Source organism: Phallusia mammillata, chromosome 6 (assembly GCF_965637545.1).
Source record: "Phallusia mammillata chromosome 6, kaPhaMamm4.hap1.1, whole genome shotgun sequence".
Taxonomy (NCBI): domain Eukaryota; kingdom Metazoa; phylum Chordata; class Ascidiacea; order Phlebobranchia; family Ascidiidae; genus Phallusia; species Phallusia mammillata.
In genome coordinates this window covers 10,741,916-10,760,456 of record NC_137257.1, presented here as the reverse complement: position 1 = coordinate 10,760,456, position 18,541 = coordinate 10,741,916, and the positions used below count along the sequence as shown (strand labels likewise).

The 18,541-nt window shown below is 36.4% G+C and overlaps 1 protein-coding gene across 1 annotated transcript; it reads right to left on the bottom strand.

The window, feature by feature from the left end:
• Positions 1 to 254: 254 nt before the first annotated feature.
• On the bottom strand, positions 255 to 11,851 carry LOC145233385 (bone morphogenetic protein receptor type-2-like). The gene is made up of 13 exons (XM_080098109.1): positions 11,720 to 11,851; positions 11,169 to 11,226; positions 10,536 to 10,820; positions 9,766 to 9,852; positions 9,641 to 9,701; positions 9,472 to 9,540; positions 9,206 to 9,292; positions 8,761 to 8,810; positions 8,426 to 8,692; positions 7,691 to 7,839; positions 7,020 to 7,176; positions 3,250 to 3,375; positions 255 to 1,976 (listed from the first exon to the last, which is right to left on the bottom strand). Exons 1-13 carry the CDS (start codon positions 11,831 to 11,833, stop codon positions 1,747 to 1,749), a joined length of 1,740 nt encoding a protein of 579 aa, XP_079954235.1. The 5' UTR covers positions 11,834 to 11,851; the 3' UTR covers positions 255 to 1,746.
• Between the last annotated feature and the right edge of the window lie 6,690 nt (positions 11,852 to 18,541).

The following is an 18,541-nucleotide window of genomic DNA, read 5'->3' as shown; positions in this document are numbered from 1 at the left end:
TCAAAAAATTATGTGTACAATTGCAACTTATACCTGTACTACTGTAAAGTACGTGATGATGGCAATATAAGAACACCACTGGTTCTGAGATGATTATATGCTGCTGAAGCTCTAGCAAACAACTGAATTACCCAATGAACCACATCAGGGTGGTACCGTCTCCGATTAATGGTCTTTGAAGCATTTTTACATTGTATTTTAAAAAAATGAAGTTTGCCACTCATTAGTGAGTGTTTTTGACTTTCAACCAAATCCTGCAGATGGAAAATGACACATTACTGTTCCAAAATTAAATGAGAAACATTTGAATCTGCATGCCAAGATATCCTAATGAATTCGGTCATCCACTGTTACCAATTCTTCTTCACTAGTTGCACTGGATTTCATTTGCTGCACTCTGTTGCGTTCCATTTTTTGCCATACTTTGCACACATTTTACACATTACCAGCCCTTTTTCTGTTACTGTGTTTGAAGATTAGGTGATCTAGTTTTAAATGTGTTGCCATATCTACTGGCTACATTGCAGTGAGGTGAGCGAATTATGATTGTGACTGTCAGGGCGTTCCATGCTTGTATGACATGTTTATTAATATTCTTGTTTTGGGTCACGCAATGAGAGCACACATTTTTGTAAATTGCCGTAATGTTTCTTCATATCAGAGTTGCTTTGAAATTCAGGATTGCAAATTTTAAACAAAGATTTTTTGCCATTGGCTGGCACGGTGTGGCTAACCTAGCTATTACACAGAAATACAACTAAATCACAAATACGAGAATTTAGTCTTGTCCACGGTATATTTAACATTAAAAAATCAATCAAACAAAAACGGTACCTTTTAAAACACACAATAAACTTTTAAAAACGAATAAAATACACGAGATACATGACACTTACGTAACCTGCAAGTTTATTATCACTTCAATTCCAAAGTTATTTGACGTTTAATGCAAGAAATTGCGATTTTTTGCCAATATCTTCACTCTTCACCCATTGCCCGCCATTGTAAAGAAGCCCATGTGTACTGGTTCATTCAAGCGTGACCTGTCTGAGCGATTTCGCCGAGTTGTGCATCTAGTGAATTAAGTTATCTATGGTTTGTGTTAATTTCTCAATATTTTCGGTTTCAAAGTTGAGATGAATAATGCTGGTATTATGTTTCTCTGTTCGTTAAATGACAACCTAAACTTTTAGAAATCCGACCCACGTAGTTTCAAAACAGGTCATTGTCGTAGCTGAGCGTACCCAAGCTCCGCGGTTTCACAGAATAAATAAAACTAAATACATGAGTCTGAATGGAATTCAATACAGCATATCAAATTAGAGTTCTTTGATCAAATACAATGCTTTGAGCAGTCCTTTTGTTTACTCTCTATATTTTCTTTGTCGAACCGATTCTTCAACATCAACTTAATCAAACATCATTCCTTGACTAACTTGGAATTTTACAAGAAATTTTTGGATCAAACAATTTTTACTCCCCAAATATGATTTATTGCTCAACCTACAAAACAAGGCACTTTTAAACAAGTCCAAATTCTCAAACGTAGTCATATTCCAACATTAACTTTTATTTGTTTTGGTTTTAGTATAGTAAAAGACTTCGCAAAAGCATATAACATTCCGGAAAACCCGTTAAGGTCGCAATCAGGCGGTGATTCGCGCAAACTAACATCAACATAATATGTTAGTACGGTAGCCCAATAACACATTCAGTTAAGTCATCTGATCAATAATATGCACTTGTTTAAACTGATGATTCCATTAATGCTGTTTCTTGGTCTAAACAGTTTCTGAACGGAATGGATAGAATTCGTTCTTCCACACAAGCCGCCGTTAAACGGGCATCTTCGTCTTTATCCCAACACTCCCGAATAGTGTTTACCAAACTTGAAGCTATCTTAGTGTATTCTCGATCACCATCTAGTGGGTGGTCCAGCAAAACTTTTGATTCTCCAGGTGACAGGTTACTAGACTCTAATGAACACCTTTCTTATTAAACTACAAACAAAAATTTACCAAGGAAAATAACGACCCAATTAGACGTAAAAATCGATATGGAAGTAATTAAGGGACTGTTATCTACTTCAGTGGTCGTCAACCTATGGGTCGCGACCCCAAGTGGGGTCGCCTAAACTTTTTCTGGGGTCGCAATAAGTCGCTTTAATTTATTGCATTTTAAAATTGATTACAAAAAAACTAATATTATGTTCTTTTAGATCGCAACTTTTGCTCTTGTTTTTTGGTACAGCTTGCTACCTCATGTTGCAATTAAATTGTGGCAGTGAAAAAACACAAAATGCCTTTATCGCGTAACAATGGGTTTGGACAACGTGTATTATGACTCAACACTACAAGTTTGTATTATTTAAGGTGACACCAGAACGACTGAATAGTTATTTATGTAACGTACCCAACTATGTCAAATTTTTCTAATCCCGTTTTCAACCACGTGGTTGTGTGAAGCATAATTTAGTGCAACGAGTGTATTAGAAACGAAACATCGTAATCGATTGGAAGTGGAGCATGACATGCGGTTAAGCTTGTGCAACGTCAAGCTGCGGCTTCAAAAACTTGTGGACAGTATACAGGCGCAACCATCTCACTAACAGTGCAAACTAAATGTTGAACAATTTGACAAGTTTGTGTTCCGACAATTGGGTTAATGTCTTAAATGAAACGCCTTAAAAACTTTTTTCGTAATACTTTTGTATAGCCATATTTGTTTGTAATTATGTATACCTGTAGTTTGTATACTTGTTCTTTCGTTTCAGCATTACTTAAAACATTTTTCTCAGTGTTGATGAAATGGGGTCGCAGGCAAATTCTGATTTCATTTTCCCTTAAATTGGGGTCGCCTATAAAAAAGGTTGAAGACCACTGATCTACTTAGCTGCCTAAATCAATTTGCATAAACCTGAGATGAATGTTGATTTAAAGTCGGATCCTTTGTTAACGGACATACTAAATCGTGAAATTGTTACAGTTGGTCTGTACCTGTCCGCCACACTTCGAACACAGGCAGGTGGATTACTCCTCGCTACAACTTCGCTTAGCTGCTGCGCACTTTTTATTTATCGTTTTCATGCGACGCTTGTTTCGCATTTTTTTATTAATCTTTTATGTGACTCAACTGGTTATAAACGGATGTAACTGATGTGGCCCTTAGTATGAGAATTTCACGAAACGTTTGAATATAACAAAGCATATCGCTTTTTACGTCTATTTGGGCCGTATATTTCATTTTTACCGTTCGGATGCTGAAAAGCAAATTTAGGTCGTTTTCCTTGCAATACCACATGATTGATCAATTGTGATGTTGTGACAACATCGTGTTGGTAAGGAAGGCTGTGTTGAGGCGGAGATATTCCGCTACCTGCAAAATTGTATTCGCAAAAAATTAAAATAGAAGGGTACTGGCTTAGCATATATTGCCCTTGCATATACACTAACCTAGGGTTGCCATTTTTTATGATGCACAATCCCTGACAAAATTTATCTCAGTTTAACCCAGTGGTTCTCAAACTTTTTAGTTATTTTCTCTAAACGGTCTCTTTGCCATTATTTCGAAGGCTTGTGGTCCTTAAGCCTGAATGTGTTTTTCAGAAAAAGGAAAATTGATTGCAGGATTTTAGCTAGTTATGTAAAATTCTGCATAACAATGATCCAAATCTGACATTACAGACAAGACAAAAACATTACCATTGTGCGCGAACAATGGCATTTTTGTTAGTTTTCATGCAATGTTTGGCAATGACGGTCGATTCTCAATTTCACTTTGATTTAAACTTATTTAGTTGCACAAACTGACGCTAAATTAGAACATAGAATTACTTCCAGCTTTTTGCTGTCCCCGCAAAATTGCCTCACGGAGCCCTAAAGGATCGCGAACCCCAGTTTGAGAACCGTTGGGTTAGCCTTTTTTGCGATCCAAGCACTTCTATTGCGGAATAAATTTAGAATATCCGGAAGTCAAACGGACAGCGACACGAGAAAACGTTAGATACGATACTTTGATCCTTGTTAATTAACTTTCTGCCTAGGCTTCTGTTTAGTTAAGTTTATTAGGCTAAGCTTACTACTCTCACTATCCTTGAAACAATAAGCACACATATCACGGGTCGCCAACCTTTGCCACTCTAAAAACTATTCGGACCAATTTCAATTTGTCACAGAAAAACACACACTGGAAGCCGCCCTTTTTAGATTTGAAATAAAATGCCACTGTAAAAACGTTTTTATATCTCACGACATTCGACTGTTTGTTGCTAGTTAATTCTTTGCATATTAGGTACACAGTTAAAGCAAATGAAACTTCCCAGCACGTTCCCACGTAGCATCGAACGCTGTGTTTTCTTGAGACGCGGATTTTTATTTCTCTATTTAACGCGTATTGTTAGACAACTAGTAACAAACAGGTATTGTTACGCGCGCACACACACTGCAAAACGAAACAGTAACCTTGTTTGTTAACCTGCGCGCCGCCAGTTTACCTCTTTAAGTTTCATGGTATAGACGCGGTTGTAGCTAACTACTAGAAATTTTCTTCGTTGGTACATTAATTTCATAGTATATCTATATTTTTTCTTAAATTCCTGACTTTTAAGTACATTTTAACATTTCTCCCTGACGCAGATTTAAACACTAAATTCCCTGACATGTCAGGGAAAATCCTGACGTATGGCAACCCTACACTAACCTCTTTTGAAACCTTAATATAAATAATTTCCTACACTTATTTTATATTGGGTCCCATATCATCCACTGTCTTTTATAACTTCATGTGTTTCTGCAAGCAGAAACTCATGGGTCCCCACACATGCAAAAATGTTACTTTTCGGGGGCCACAGTTCACGAAAGGTTAAGAACCACTGCTGTACAAGCTGTCCAAATTTCATTTAATTCAGATATTGTTTAAAAAATGAACCATTTTGGGGGGCTAGTGGGGTAAATGTTGGGGCAACAGGGAAAAACACAACACTCTACACCTATGAATGCCACAGTCTACAGCAGGGGTAGGCAAACTTTTCAGTGCAAGGGCCGCATTCAAAAGTTCTGAATCTCAGGGGGCCGCATAGTATTTCGCCAACGGTCGCCAATTGCTTCCTTGTTTTTTTGTTTTAAAATAACTGGTGTAAAGAATTAGGTTTATATCCTATATATACCATTTAAAGCCGCCTAAAATGCTCAGATTAAAAATTTCTTACTTGACGCATAAGTTTAGCTAAACGGAGCTAACTGTTTATGGCGTCATAATCTGTATTGTGACGATTGCGGTGCCTGTTCTTTCGCATTGTTTGCATACAATAAGCGGTAAAACGCCTGGCGCATATGGTTACTAGGCTGGTAATCTTTTTTTCCAGTCTCACGAAATCTGTTTTTAGCAGTTTCAAAATCAAAATATTTTGCAAAATGATTTTAGTTACGTCACCGCCGCCAGCACGTGTATTTTAACATACATGGTCACAGCCGCACAAACTCGTCTCCGCGGCCGCGTTTGTTGTCACTGAAATTATTGGACGAGCATTGATTGAAACGCCACAATTCCAATTGTTTCAAAATAAACAAGCATTTGTTGCAACATAGGCTACACCACGTCTTTTTGTAAATAAATTCTTGCGCCGCTTTTAGTATCCATTTTTAGGTGTTGTGCGGGTCTGTATTAACGATTCTAAAGCCGTGTTTAATGTCCGTTTGCAAAGTATTGCAACGACCTAAACTTGATCCAATGTGAACAAAGTTTTGGCGTCAACAGTGCAAAGTGGGTTGTATTTGAAAACGTGAATAGCTTTTACTTTTATTTACCTTTATCGAACGAAGAAATTGTGTCAAGTGACGATTTGCAAAATAACGTGGCAGAAACAATAGACTAAAGCACGTAAAAAGTATCTGTGTTTAGTTCCAAAGTAAGTATGGTACGGGTACAGATACTGCACATGGTAAATGTATCGGCAAGTCGCACTCCCGGTATTTTTAAAAACTCTGCTGTGCTCATAATACTATTCAGCGTTACTAACATTCTCTTAAAATGTACTAACATTTGGCGGGCCGCATGAACTCCTTTGCCGGGCCGCATGCGGCCCGCGGGCCGTAGTTTGCCCACCCCTGGTCTACAGTCTACAAGCTGTCCAAAATTCATTTAATTCAAACATTGTTACAAAAATTGAACCATTTTGGGGGTTAGTGGGGTAAATGTTGGGGTAACTGGTTAAAACACAACAATCAACACCTATAAATGACACACTCTATAAGCTATCTAAATTTCATTCAATTCTGACATTGTTTAAAAAATTGACACTTTCTAGGGGGCTAGAGGAGTAAATATTGGGGCTACAGGGTAAAACACAATAATTGACACCTATAAATGACAAATTCTATAAGCTGGTCAAATTTCAGTTAATTCCGACACCATTTAAAAAATTCACCCATTTAAGGGGGTTACCCCACTATAGTGGGGTAACTGATGGGGTTCAACATCCAAAAGTGTAAAATATGAAATCACAATGACCCAATCAACAGCCATGTAAAATTTTATCCAAATCGGACAATGTTTAAAATCCTGACCATTAGAGGTGTTATTAGAAACATTCATCAACGCCTCTGACATCATAAGGCTGTTAACACCCCTCTGACTGGCATCTGCAAAAACGTCCACCAAGTAATGCACACACCCAAGTAGATTTCATGCCAAAAGTGCATGGACAAACTTCATCGGAGAAAATAAAAAGGGACCCATAAATAGCGATTATAGCTTTGAACAAAACTAATCTTTACTAATGATCACCCTAGTTAAATTTCAGTTTATAGCAGCAGCAATAAAACAATAAAATTGAGCATGTTTTACAGGTAAAAACACCAACCAAAAATACTTTCCGTTAATGTTCGTTAGAAAAACAAACGACACAAATGGTTTCCAAAGTCCAGGCATAAATAAACCTAATTGTAGGCATATTTTAGCCGCTAAAAGAAATACTCAAAATTAAGCAAGCCCTGCTTTACATAGCAATTAATAGCACTCACCATAAAAATCTTTGCATCTGTTGACAATTTCCCACATTACTAAGGCCATTGCATAAACGTCAGCTTGTTTGAGCGAAATTCTAAATCGCTTGAGGTTTATCGAAAGGTCGAGGACTTCGGGCGATGCATAAAAAGGAGTTCCTTCAGCTGCCAGATGCTGAAAGGGTGAGTTATTTGTGAAATTTATCGTTTTCTTCGGTACCCTTTATTCTAAGCTATCTGACTTGTTTACATGTAAAAGAAAAGTTTGTTGTGGTTCTCGTTGTACGATTTTCTTACCCCTCTATGTACATTATTCATTTTGAATATTTGCAATGTTTTGCAGAAAAATTTAAACAGATTAATGCAGCATAACGTTCCTGTTACCAACGCCTAGTACAGTGGTTCTTAACCTTTTTTCCAATTCGTTGGTGATTAGTAAGGGGTGCACACAAATCACCAACAAATTTTCGCACCCCTTCTGCAATTGCTTAAATAACAAAACCATGGTAATTTAATTTTAAATTCAGCATCCCCGCACCCCGTAGGAACAGTTCTCGTACCCCTTGGGGGTGCGTGCCCCCCTGGTTAAGAACCCCTGGTCAAGTAGATTTGTCACCATATCAATAAACTCAATATTTGTATGAAAGCAATAAACAATAGGCCGGATAAGCATGATGTTTGAAACTCACTTGAGATTCAAAAACGTCTTTGGTTTCATCATTTCTGTTGTCTAATGCCAGAGCAACTCCAAAATCTCCGACCGCAAGTGTCAAGTTTTTTCGGACCATAATATTTGCACTTTTCAAGTCTCGATGAGCGATGCTTCGCTTTGCATGGCCTGGGAACATATTTAGAGATTTTAGGCACTTTTTATGATACTGATTGAAGAGCAATTAATAATATAATGTGACACTTTTTCTTTGTTTATCACACGTCAATCGCAGTACAGTATAGGTATTTAGTGTAATGTCCTTGATTAAATGGCAATCTGGATTTCGCAAAAATCCTAAATGGGATTGTTTTAAATTTGGTGAAACCTACATGTCTTTGCAGACGTTACTACTGTGACGCAACATATAATATATTATAGGACATACGCTTCAGCATACTAAGAAACCCGCCAGATGGTAAAAAAAAAATTTTGTTTGTTAATTTTTATAATTACAAATTAAATGGTCAAAAAAGTACGAATGTTTTGGTTGACTAATACCGGGCACGGTGTTTCGGTTTTGTTGTTTTATTTATGTGGTTTGATTCCCAATTAGTTCTTTTTTTTCTGTGTAAGAGCGTAAACCCAATTTTGTTTACAGTCGTCACCTATAGCGGGTTTTCGGTGTCGTAACTGACGGGTGTACACATATTACGTCGTTCATCTTAAGTTAATATTTTCCTTACACTGTGCAACAAATCACACGAAGTTTTACCTGCAGAATCGACGGATGAATGGAGAAATGCCACTGCGCATGTTAGATTTTGCAAAAACGAGCAACAAATATCAAATCCAATAGTGTTTTTGACTACGAAATTTCGCAGCGAACCCAGACTGCAAAACTCGGTAAGAATTCCATTACGCGTTCCAACGTTAAATGGTCCGAAGTAGCGGACAAGATAAGAGTGGCTATATTTCTGAAGAATGTTGTTTATTTCGATTTCGTTGGAATAAGACATCTCAACTCCAGGAACACAAAACTCTAAAAAAGATGTTGATTATTTTCCTGCATGCCCTGTAGCTTCTATACTTGCATGCAAAAACAATCACCCTTGAAACACATGAATTGTTGTTTGTTGGTGTTCACCAGGTATACAGTTCTGAAAAGTATTTGTTTTAAAAAAAGTATATATTCAACAGAAAATAAAAGCATACACACTTTTAATAACTTATTATCTGAGAACATTTATCACGCACTGACTTTTCAGTTTTGCGTACCAGTTTTAATTACAGGCGCAATTTATCGTTCTTTCTCCCCTATTGTTGTAAGACATTAAATACTACAAGCACGTTTTATTACAGTTCAATAGTAATTTTGTTGCTTTAAATAATTTTTATTGCCTTCTGATAATCCCTTAAAAGCAAAAAGGACATTTTACTCTTTCATATCAAGTCATGCTTTCAACAGATATCGTCGTGGTCGTTTTTTGCAACAAAGTTGGTCCAAAATGTATCAGGTGTAATTACTGGATCATGCGAAACAAACTTTACCCACCCGAATTTTCCTTGACCGAGCAGTTGTCGAAACGAAATTTCGATTTGAACTTCATTTTTCTGCCCACAATCAAGATTGCATTGTAAACTGAATTGACAAGAAGCACAGTTTCAAACAGAACAATGTAAAACAGCAAAAAAACACGTGGTTAACCAATCAGTACATGCAAGTATTAACTTATCATGTAAGTCAGACATCCTATACCGTGATTAAAGTCTACAATGTATGTAATGTTTCGACATTATGAACGACGAAGTAATCACTACCTTTCTTCCACTTTTGTTTGCACATTGTCGATGTAATTCGGCCCGGTAAACTTGGTTGGACATTGATCACTGCAAATTATTAATTTGTTGCTTCAAATGTTTAAAAACCGTTAATGCACAAGCAAATATCACAAACAGTTAGTGATGTGATTTTGGTGTCATAACTTACCGGCAAATTCTTCCCAGTCTTTTTACTCTCAGATTGGAATCTCCCGAATCTTGGAAATAAGCTAAAAATAACAATTTAGCCATAACTCATGCAGTTCAAAAGTGAACTATTCATTGCCAGCGAACCTCGCTTGATAACGTAGCCGATTATTCCCAGAATAATTCCACATGCCGCCAATACAATCCAAATCGGCGAATACTGCATGGCTGGATCTACAAAATTGATTGAAAATTCAAGAAATTCAAACTTTAAACAAGTTTTTGCTTTTTGTGGGTTGGTAAAATGGTACTTGATATGTTGCTACAGTCAGTAAATGACACATGACGTCTTAACAAACATGTTGTGACGTAATACGTAACGTTCCTCTTTCACGTTTCCTCGCTCTTAAATTATTTTCAAATATGTCTACCGTTAAACCACACTTACAAGCTAAAACTTTGTTTCCAACATTTGCTAAAATTGTTTTGCGAGGACATCGCGCAGACAAAGAAAACAAAAAAGTAAAATAATTAAGAAAAAGACAGAGAACACATGTCAGCACTTATACGGTTGTAAACATATGTACAAACACACGTCAATTTCAATCATTTACCCGACATGTCAGGACAGTTCAAAGTTATCCTTGAGCCTTGTAGGCATATGTTTTAGCATTACAGTAAAAAAAAATCAGTAAACAAATGGATCTGTGCAAAAATGGATGTATTTACGGAAAAAAATCGGTTTTGCAGGTACTGTCATCGTAAAGTGAAAATAATGTTTGCGCTACTGTAATTTTAATCAAATTTTATAACTTATTTGTCTTAAATCCAGGTTAGTATAATACTTTGAATATGACTCGGACCTCTATTTTATCACACACCGGTTGTGGCAAGATTCACTTGTTTTTTACACGTACCTGGAAAAGCAGAGTCCGCCAAAGTTGAATCCAAACGGTGCGCACCTTGTGGTGAAGGTTCTGTGTTTTGTGTGGATGTAGCGACACGATTCGGTTGATAACGTGGTTGCAGATCGGAGTTGCACATCTCTCCCGAACAGCAACAAATATTGACGTGTAATTTTGAGTTTGAACCGGGATCAAGTTCACGTTGCTTCTGCTCATCGGATCGAAGTTCCTCTCGATGAAAGGATTTGCAGGAATTGTCGCTGCATTGAGATCGGTAATGGTCGTTGTCGAAGCAACCTGAGTTTGGGACACTTGCATTAGTTTACTAGTAATTTGTGCATTTGATTGAGCAAGATGAACATTTGTGCAACAGATTGTCACTAACAACTCGCTCTTGGTACATGCAGAGTAAATCAAATCTCGCCGTGATGTAACATAACCAGTAAACTTACAAATGTTTTGCTCAAGCCAACTTTATTGATGTACTGAGAAATCTACCTTCAGGTTCCATAACAGAATACACCAAAGAAAAATAGAAATATAATTTAAATACTAAAACAGGGTCAAAATATCAGCAAACCTTTGGGTAATCACTTTCAAAATAAAACAAAACTGACTTTCTTGGGTTTAGGTAATTTGACTCACCAAGTGAAGTTATCTTTCTTACAACTCTATCAACGTCTTGCCAGCTTGCTTTGCAAGTCTAAACAATACGAAAATACGTTTATTGACAGAAAAGATATAATCAAGAGGCATATTGTGTGTTGACCATAAATATTAAATCTGTGCCCCTTTTAATGATAAAATGAATGCGTCTTTCTAAATTTTACTAACCCCAATCATTTCCATCGTTTATTAGCGTATTTAAGTTCAAATTCCTAAGATTTCTACTTCACTTGTGATATCGTTTAAATAGTAAGCATTTTTTTTAAACTTAGGAATTACAAAAGTTTTAATAGGTCATTACTGTAGCCTACGTCGCGCATGTTATATTTAGTTAAATTCAATGGGCGAAACTGAGCAGAGTGAAATCAGTTTCATAATGTTTGGTGTGAAATCGTAGCATCATTTGGATAATTACGGTACCAAAACGCAAAGGAGGAAAAATAGATTGATCTTATATTTTTATTCTTTCATTTTTGGGTTGAAAGTCGTACAAATAAAGCACACTAAAATATTTTCTGACACGAACTTACCGATTTACATTCCACAATACTTCTTCCCTCGTCTTTCTTCCTTGCACTATATTGTGCACATTTTGTTCTGTTTGTTTTCAAAAGTGAACCAGAATTTTCTGTATTAAACCTCATGACTAGAAGTTTCAAGAAACTGAAAGATGACACAACCAATGTGTGTTTTACATGTCAGTATCTTATGAACAATCTCACGTATAGTCTATATTTGATTTGCATTTGTTTTGTTTTTGCGCTTTAGGTCACACAACATGTTCTGGGAAATGCAATTATAAAACGTTTGTCTAATCACCGTTTAGCTCTACAGTGCATAATAGATAGTGAGCTAAAACGTGTTTACGCAAGCCTGTAAACAATTCCAATGCTCAGTACGACACTTCAACAAAACAATTCCAATGCTTAATAGAACAGTTCAATTTAGATTACAATTTTCTTGTTTCGCACTTTTTAGGTGTAACCAATTCCTATCCAACCTCCTGATCTACATTTGGCGCGGGCTAAATGCACCGAAACAGTGCCCTGTTTATAAGCAACAACACTTAGCACCATATAACGTGCGGTTTCTCGCAGTCCGGTGCTCATTGCAATGCAATTCTAGACTTTGCACTTGAATCGATAAGAGTAAGTAAGTTTAAATAGTGCTGATGTTGACTGTTGGTAAACCACATTTTGTGTGACATCGTTCAGATGAGATATCGCGCAGCTGAACAGCTTTGCACCTGGTGTGCGATGTTGCTGGTTACAAATTGATTGCAGCTACATGTGTCTCAAATGGGCACATGATCGGTTAGGGAGTAAAAATGAATGTTTGGAAAAATACTTTTTTCTTGCTTCAAATCCGACAATGCACATCAGTTAGTTTTGGTAGTTCCTTTAACCCGACATTATGTTTCCTTCATAAAAATCATAGCGATACAATTCTAAACACAGTGGAGCCCAATGTTTGTTTTAAGTTTATTATATTTTATCAACGGTTTTGCCAAAATGTTATTAAGTCAACATCAACGAGTGTGTCTCAACTCCAAGAACCACCACAGCATTTATATAATCTTTAAAACACATTCCGATTTTCTATTACTTTTCTTTGAGTATAATGGTTATGTTGAGGCTTTAATGCCATTTAATAAATGGTCAAGACTTGAAAATACTGAGAAACGCTTTTTGCTCACTTAATGTGCCATCGTTTCTACACGCAAAGCGTAGAAACAAATGAAGATCAACACAACTTTTATTTTAGATCCATCGCAGTAGAAACAAGCAAATTCAAATGTCATTTGTTTGTTTTTTATTTATGGACATTTGTGAACGAAATCTCCCTCAAAAAGCGAACTCTCTTGCATCATATGAATCTGGTTAAACAACAGATGTTGTACACCAGGGAGGTCCACGATAGCTATCGCTGTACATGAGTGATTGGCGCATTCCGAGAAATTCGCAAACGCGGTGAGAATTTTTTCCCACCGGTCCTGACTGACTCTGCAATACTAAATGCAGTGGTGAGATTCAGCCGTTTCCATAGAACTGTATCACGAAAATTTATGAGATCAGCGAACCGGTTAGCATTACTGGTTATTGTCAATGAACTTTTTGTAACAGAAGCGGCTGAATCATATGACTTTTGTGATAAAACCGACTAGCAAAAATTTTCGAACATAGGTTGATTCTCACACTTTTTAAACTTAACTTTGAAGTTATAAAATTAAAAAAAAAGAATTAAGGTATTTGCCATAGATTACCTGAATTAACATATTTGATCTTCCATTTCATTTGCAAATCACTAACATATGTTTGTTTAACGTGGTTTAGACAGTCATAAACTCGACAGCAATTAAGTGCAAAACCTTATAGTAATTTCACCAAAAATTGACCGTTTGAGTTGGTCACTGAACGACAAATAAAAGACGAGTTTTTAGATTGGAAGATTTAGAAACTTACAAATCCATAAAAAGTTCTTGAATTTACAACTGGACGTTAGAATACTTGGCGTTAGACCCACATTTATTTCAAAACGTTTCAGCATTGTTTGCCACTGGGTGTTGCCCAAGTTCCGCCAAATTGCTTGAATTATTAACCATTTGCAGGTACAAGGCATAGCACGGACGAAAAAAAAGCTGGTGGACCCGATTTATAAATTAAAAAAGGAACAGTCCGAAAACAACAAAAATTGAATATTGTGTATTTGTATACATTGCAATACGGCGTTCGTCGCACCTACCCATGCAGTTAGCTACCCAAAACATCGATATCTTATGTTTATAAAAGTCCTTCACTCTGAGAGAGTAATTACAATTTCCTGTGCAGATTTGTTATGGGGTGAAAACAGAATAAATTCGTGCTGATGGAAATCACGATTTCTTTGTAGCTTTGTCACTCGGACACGATTTGTTGTTTTGCATTGCGTGGAATACTATGTTTGACGAGAACTGTTACGTGGACAATCTTATTCAAAACAGTCAACAAACTATTCGCACAGAATCAATTCCATTTTGCAGAAATATTTAAAAATTGACCGCCAGTCCAAACTAGCAGCTGTGTGTTATCTGTGCAAACAATCGTTTAAATTACCATGAGTTTAAATGGCATATTGTAAACATTTTAATATTTAATGCTCTGTTTGCGTTTGGCAGCAAAACGCGCTGGAAAATGTTTGTCATCGCCGACTCCTGATTTTCTTGCACGCTCGTTGTGTTTGAATCAAAATGCGGCCAATTCACTAATGATTAATTTAACTTGTTTTGTGTTACCACTTAACAGTAAGGCAGCAGACACATAATGTTGTCTGTTTGACCTTAACTGACCGTCAGTGACCACACATCCATATTTGATGATGATTATTTTCAGTTAACAACGTATACCACATACGGTCAGCGTTAAACATGCCAATCGCATGTCTGGAAACTAACATTAGTTGACAATATGGCATAACGCCCACTGCGAAAGACACATTTTTATCTCAAGTTTTTGTCTACAAACACGTGTTACACCCTGACAGAAAGAGTTTAGCCTATACGCGTTACCAACATGAGTTACCTCATACATATTATTAATTAATTTAAAAATTAGGAAATAAATCTTACAATTGTGTATTTAAAAGTTTATTATAAAAACAACACCTCGGCAAAAAACATTAATTTTACAAAAGTTTTATTTTACCCAAAGTATCATTTTGTACAAAAATCTGAGACAGTGCTCTTGTGTCCTATTGACTTTCATAGTTTGAGATCGCTAAATAATTTTCCAGCCAATTTTTTAAAGGTGATCCATTTCCGTGACATTTTTGGAACAATGAGGCAAAGTGATAGGACAAGTGTCTGGAATGAAAATGTAGTTTCGCTCGTTGCACGGACCAAAAGTTGTATGTGACAAAAATCCTCAAGACCTTATTGTTTGATCTGATAACAAACAAAGAAAACATCAGAACATTAACCTGGCCTGCGATCAAAACAGCTACAACTGAACCACGGGTTTTGTAACACAAGTTTTTGCCTTTTGAACAACTTAAAAATCAAAACTCTAATACGAATTTACGAATTTACGTATTGCGTGATGGGTAGTTTTTGAAAATGTTGAATTTTGACGGGGAGTTCTACTAGGATTAGGTGACTTCAGTGTGATATGTCAGGCGTTTGGTGATCACGTGGTTTGACCTTTATTCAAAATATCCCCACTCGAGGTTTTGGAAAAGTCGGTTATGCAAGATGTGACGTCAGCAGACAGAATATTTATTGTGACAAACGCATCATTGTGTGCCGAAATTCGTTTCTTTTTCTTCGAAATTTTTCCTCAGCCGTCTGCTGCGATTTCATGGTGTCCATTTTTGTCGCGAACTATGATTCTTCTTTATTAAAGTCAATCTTGTCTGGTCCATTGACTTAATGCACATGCGGCATTGTTTTTTGATTTATGGAATTTTTGCAATGAGAGCTGTAAATAAACTGGTGGATTTTCTTGAAATCCCCACAAAAAAATATGAAACAAATGAGTTTTCGACATTAAGCCTTATTGTTAACATAGCGCAAATTAACAGCTCGTTGTCTGAAGACTTTTTCTACAACCCGTATGTAATAAATGGGAGGTACGAGAAACGAGAGTAACCTCATAGAAAAAATTAGGGTAATCTTCATATAGTGTATGACCTAGCTGAAAATGGGCAATTGAGCACTACATATACATCCAAAGTTTATGCCGATTGAAGGTATTGTAGTGTTATTAAACAAAGTCAATCACACTTTCAATTTATCGTTTGGAGTTTAATAAACGGTTGCGTTAACAACATATGATTCAGTTATTTACACATTTAGCGGTGGTCGGCAACCGCCGGGTCGCGGTCCCGCACCGGTCCGCGTTCGTTACTTGGCCGTATAATTTTTCAGGTTAAATGCTTTGAAACATTTTGCCCAAATATCCCAGGGATGAAAAACCAATTTATGCGTTTTCATTGCTAAATGTTTGTAGTTTTTTTTTAATATTTGTTTTTAGTTTTAGGTTCGGCTGACTTTTAGACATTTGGTTTCTTCCTAGACCATGGGGTTTCCAACCTTTTCACGATCTCGTACCACTTGGACGCTCTGTACTGCAACGCGTACCACTTTGTACAGAACAACTAATTTGATCGAATCATATTTAATGGAGAAGAATAATATTGTCCTACTAAAATAACACCAAAGCATCACAACTTTAATGAGATTTTTGTTGTATGCATTTTCGCTGCTTGAGACAATTAACGCCTTCTGTCCAACAGCGTTGAACGTTTTTTCAAAGCAACTGTGCTTCTTGTTGACAATTGACATGGCCTGTATTTTGAAGATCGCAATGATACGAAACAGCTGGAGGAGTTACGTAACAATGAGAATAGGCTTGGGGAAATAATTTTGGTAAACAAAACCAGACAAACAAAATATGAAGTTGTAAATCAAGATTTTGGAAAAAAACAGAATCTACTCGCGTACCACCTGAAAAACCTTCGCGTACCACTAGTGGTACGCGTACCACAGGTTGGGAACCCTGTCCTAGACCTTTTAAGGTGGGTACGGTGCATAAGTATATAGATTATAGCAGCTGGATGAAAATTTACCAGTTATTGTAACATACAATCATGTGATTCTTGTCACTCACATTGAAATCACATAAAGACCTTCTGGTAAGTCAAATTATAATGACGTAAATAGCTGTCATATTTCCGTAAGTGTCAGATATCAGACGATACTGTCACGATTCCGAAGTAATGTCAATCAACATGACAAATCGAACCGGGATGGGATCTGATGTGTTGAGACGTGACGCAATCATAACCACCACGCCTGTGCAGGATGCCCCGACATTTGTAGTAATGGAGATTGTGATTTGACAGAATAATTTCGAAAAGTTGTCTAAGGTCTGGATATATTTTAAAATTGAGCCTGTTAAGTACGCGATTTGAAAAGATTTTAACGATTTTTTTTGTAAATCGTGCAAAATATTGTGCTTTAAGTTGATGTTTATGTTGATCGTTATGTAACATGTTGTTAGTTAAAAGTTTAAGATTTTTTAAGAATTTTGAAATTTCGACATGATTAACAGCGGACAACTAAAAGGTTGATTGAGTTTGAATACAGTCCCCGGTTATGGGACTTAATGCATGAAATTGTTCTCACATTTAAGTCATTTTAAGTGTAAAACAGTGGGATACAAGCTATGAAAATTACTGACGATCACATTACGTTTAATGCACTTTTACCAAAAGCACAAAAACTTTAATTCAGTAGTTCATGAGGCTAAAACTAGAACAAGTGGCCGTTACCATTCTTCTGAACGACGTGCCATAAACTAAATGTTGAAACAAGTTGACAACGCCCCGGGCATGTTCCCTTGTAAGTGTTACTTTTTAATAAAAATGTTTAACTTTGTCCTATAATTTGGCCATATATTGGTGAATGTAAAGTTTCAAACAGTTTAAACAAATTAGGATGTCAGTTTACAAACCAACAGCGATTTCAACCATAAATATCAAAGTTACGTGTTGCGCGAAACAGACGTTAAATATAAATAATTCAGAAGAAAATATCCGACTAACACTCGGCCACTTGTTTAGTTGTTTAGCTTTAATTGCGCGAGAGCACCTGGGTACAAAATTAGTGCCATAAACGAAACGACGGCGGAGTAAAAACAATTATAATTACACACCGCAGGCAAGTTTGCATTTGAAGAGGTAAACAGAGCAAAGGTGTAAGTTAAATTTTAGTAAAGTGTAAATGCAACAAAGCAAAAAAGCGTCAGTGAAAGAGTAAGTTTTTTGTGCGTGTTGTAGATTGTTCAAATGTCAGTGAAAAAGTTTTTTGTAATCGCAATCAGTAGCCTAACTGTAAATTATTTTTTAATAAACCGATATTGACAAATGAACTTATGTTTTTACTATGTTTTTACTACCATACTGTTAACAATTACCCATGTAGCAATGAACATCACATAGAACATGGCAATTGAGTTTGTTCTGTAATTGGCGACTGTATGGTATGATTGCAATGCAACGAAAACAAAAACGTGGTAACTGCAGGCCTGTGGTCATAGAAGGTTCGTTTTAGGTAGATTACAATACGTTGTGTATAAAACTGGTAGGTTGAAGTTTTTAAATGGAACAAGGTTGTTTCAAATACTTGCTTGCTTTTCAGGTAAATGAGTACACGCAATGTGCTCTGATCTGGGCAGTTAAAAAAATGATGTCCTAGAGAAGTTACATCGTTTAAAATGGCATGTAGGCCTATATGTTATTATTAGATATGATTTAAAATATTGGCTAACCACATAAAATTTTATATTAGGATTTTTTCTGTATAAAACAAGGGCATA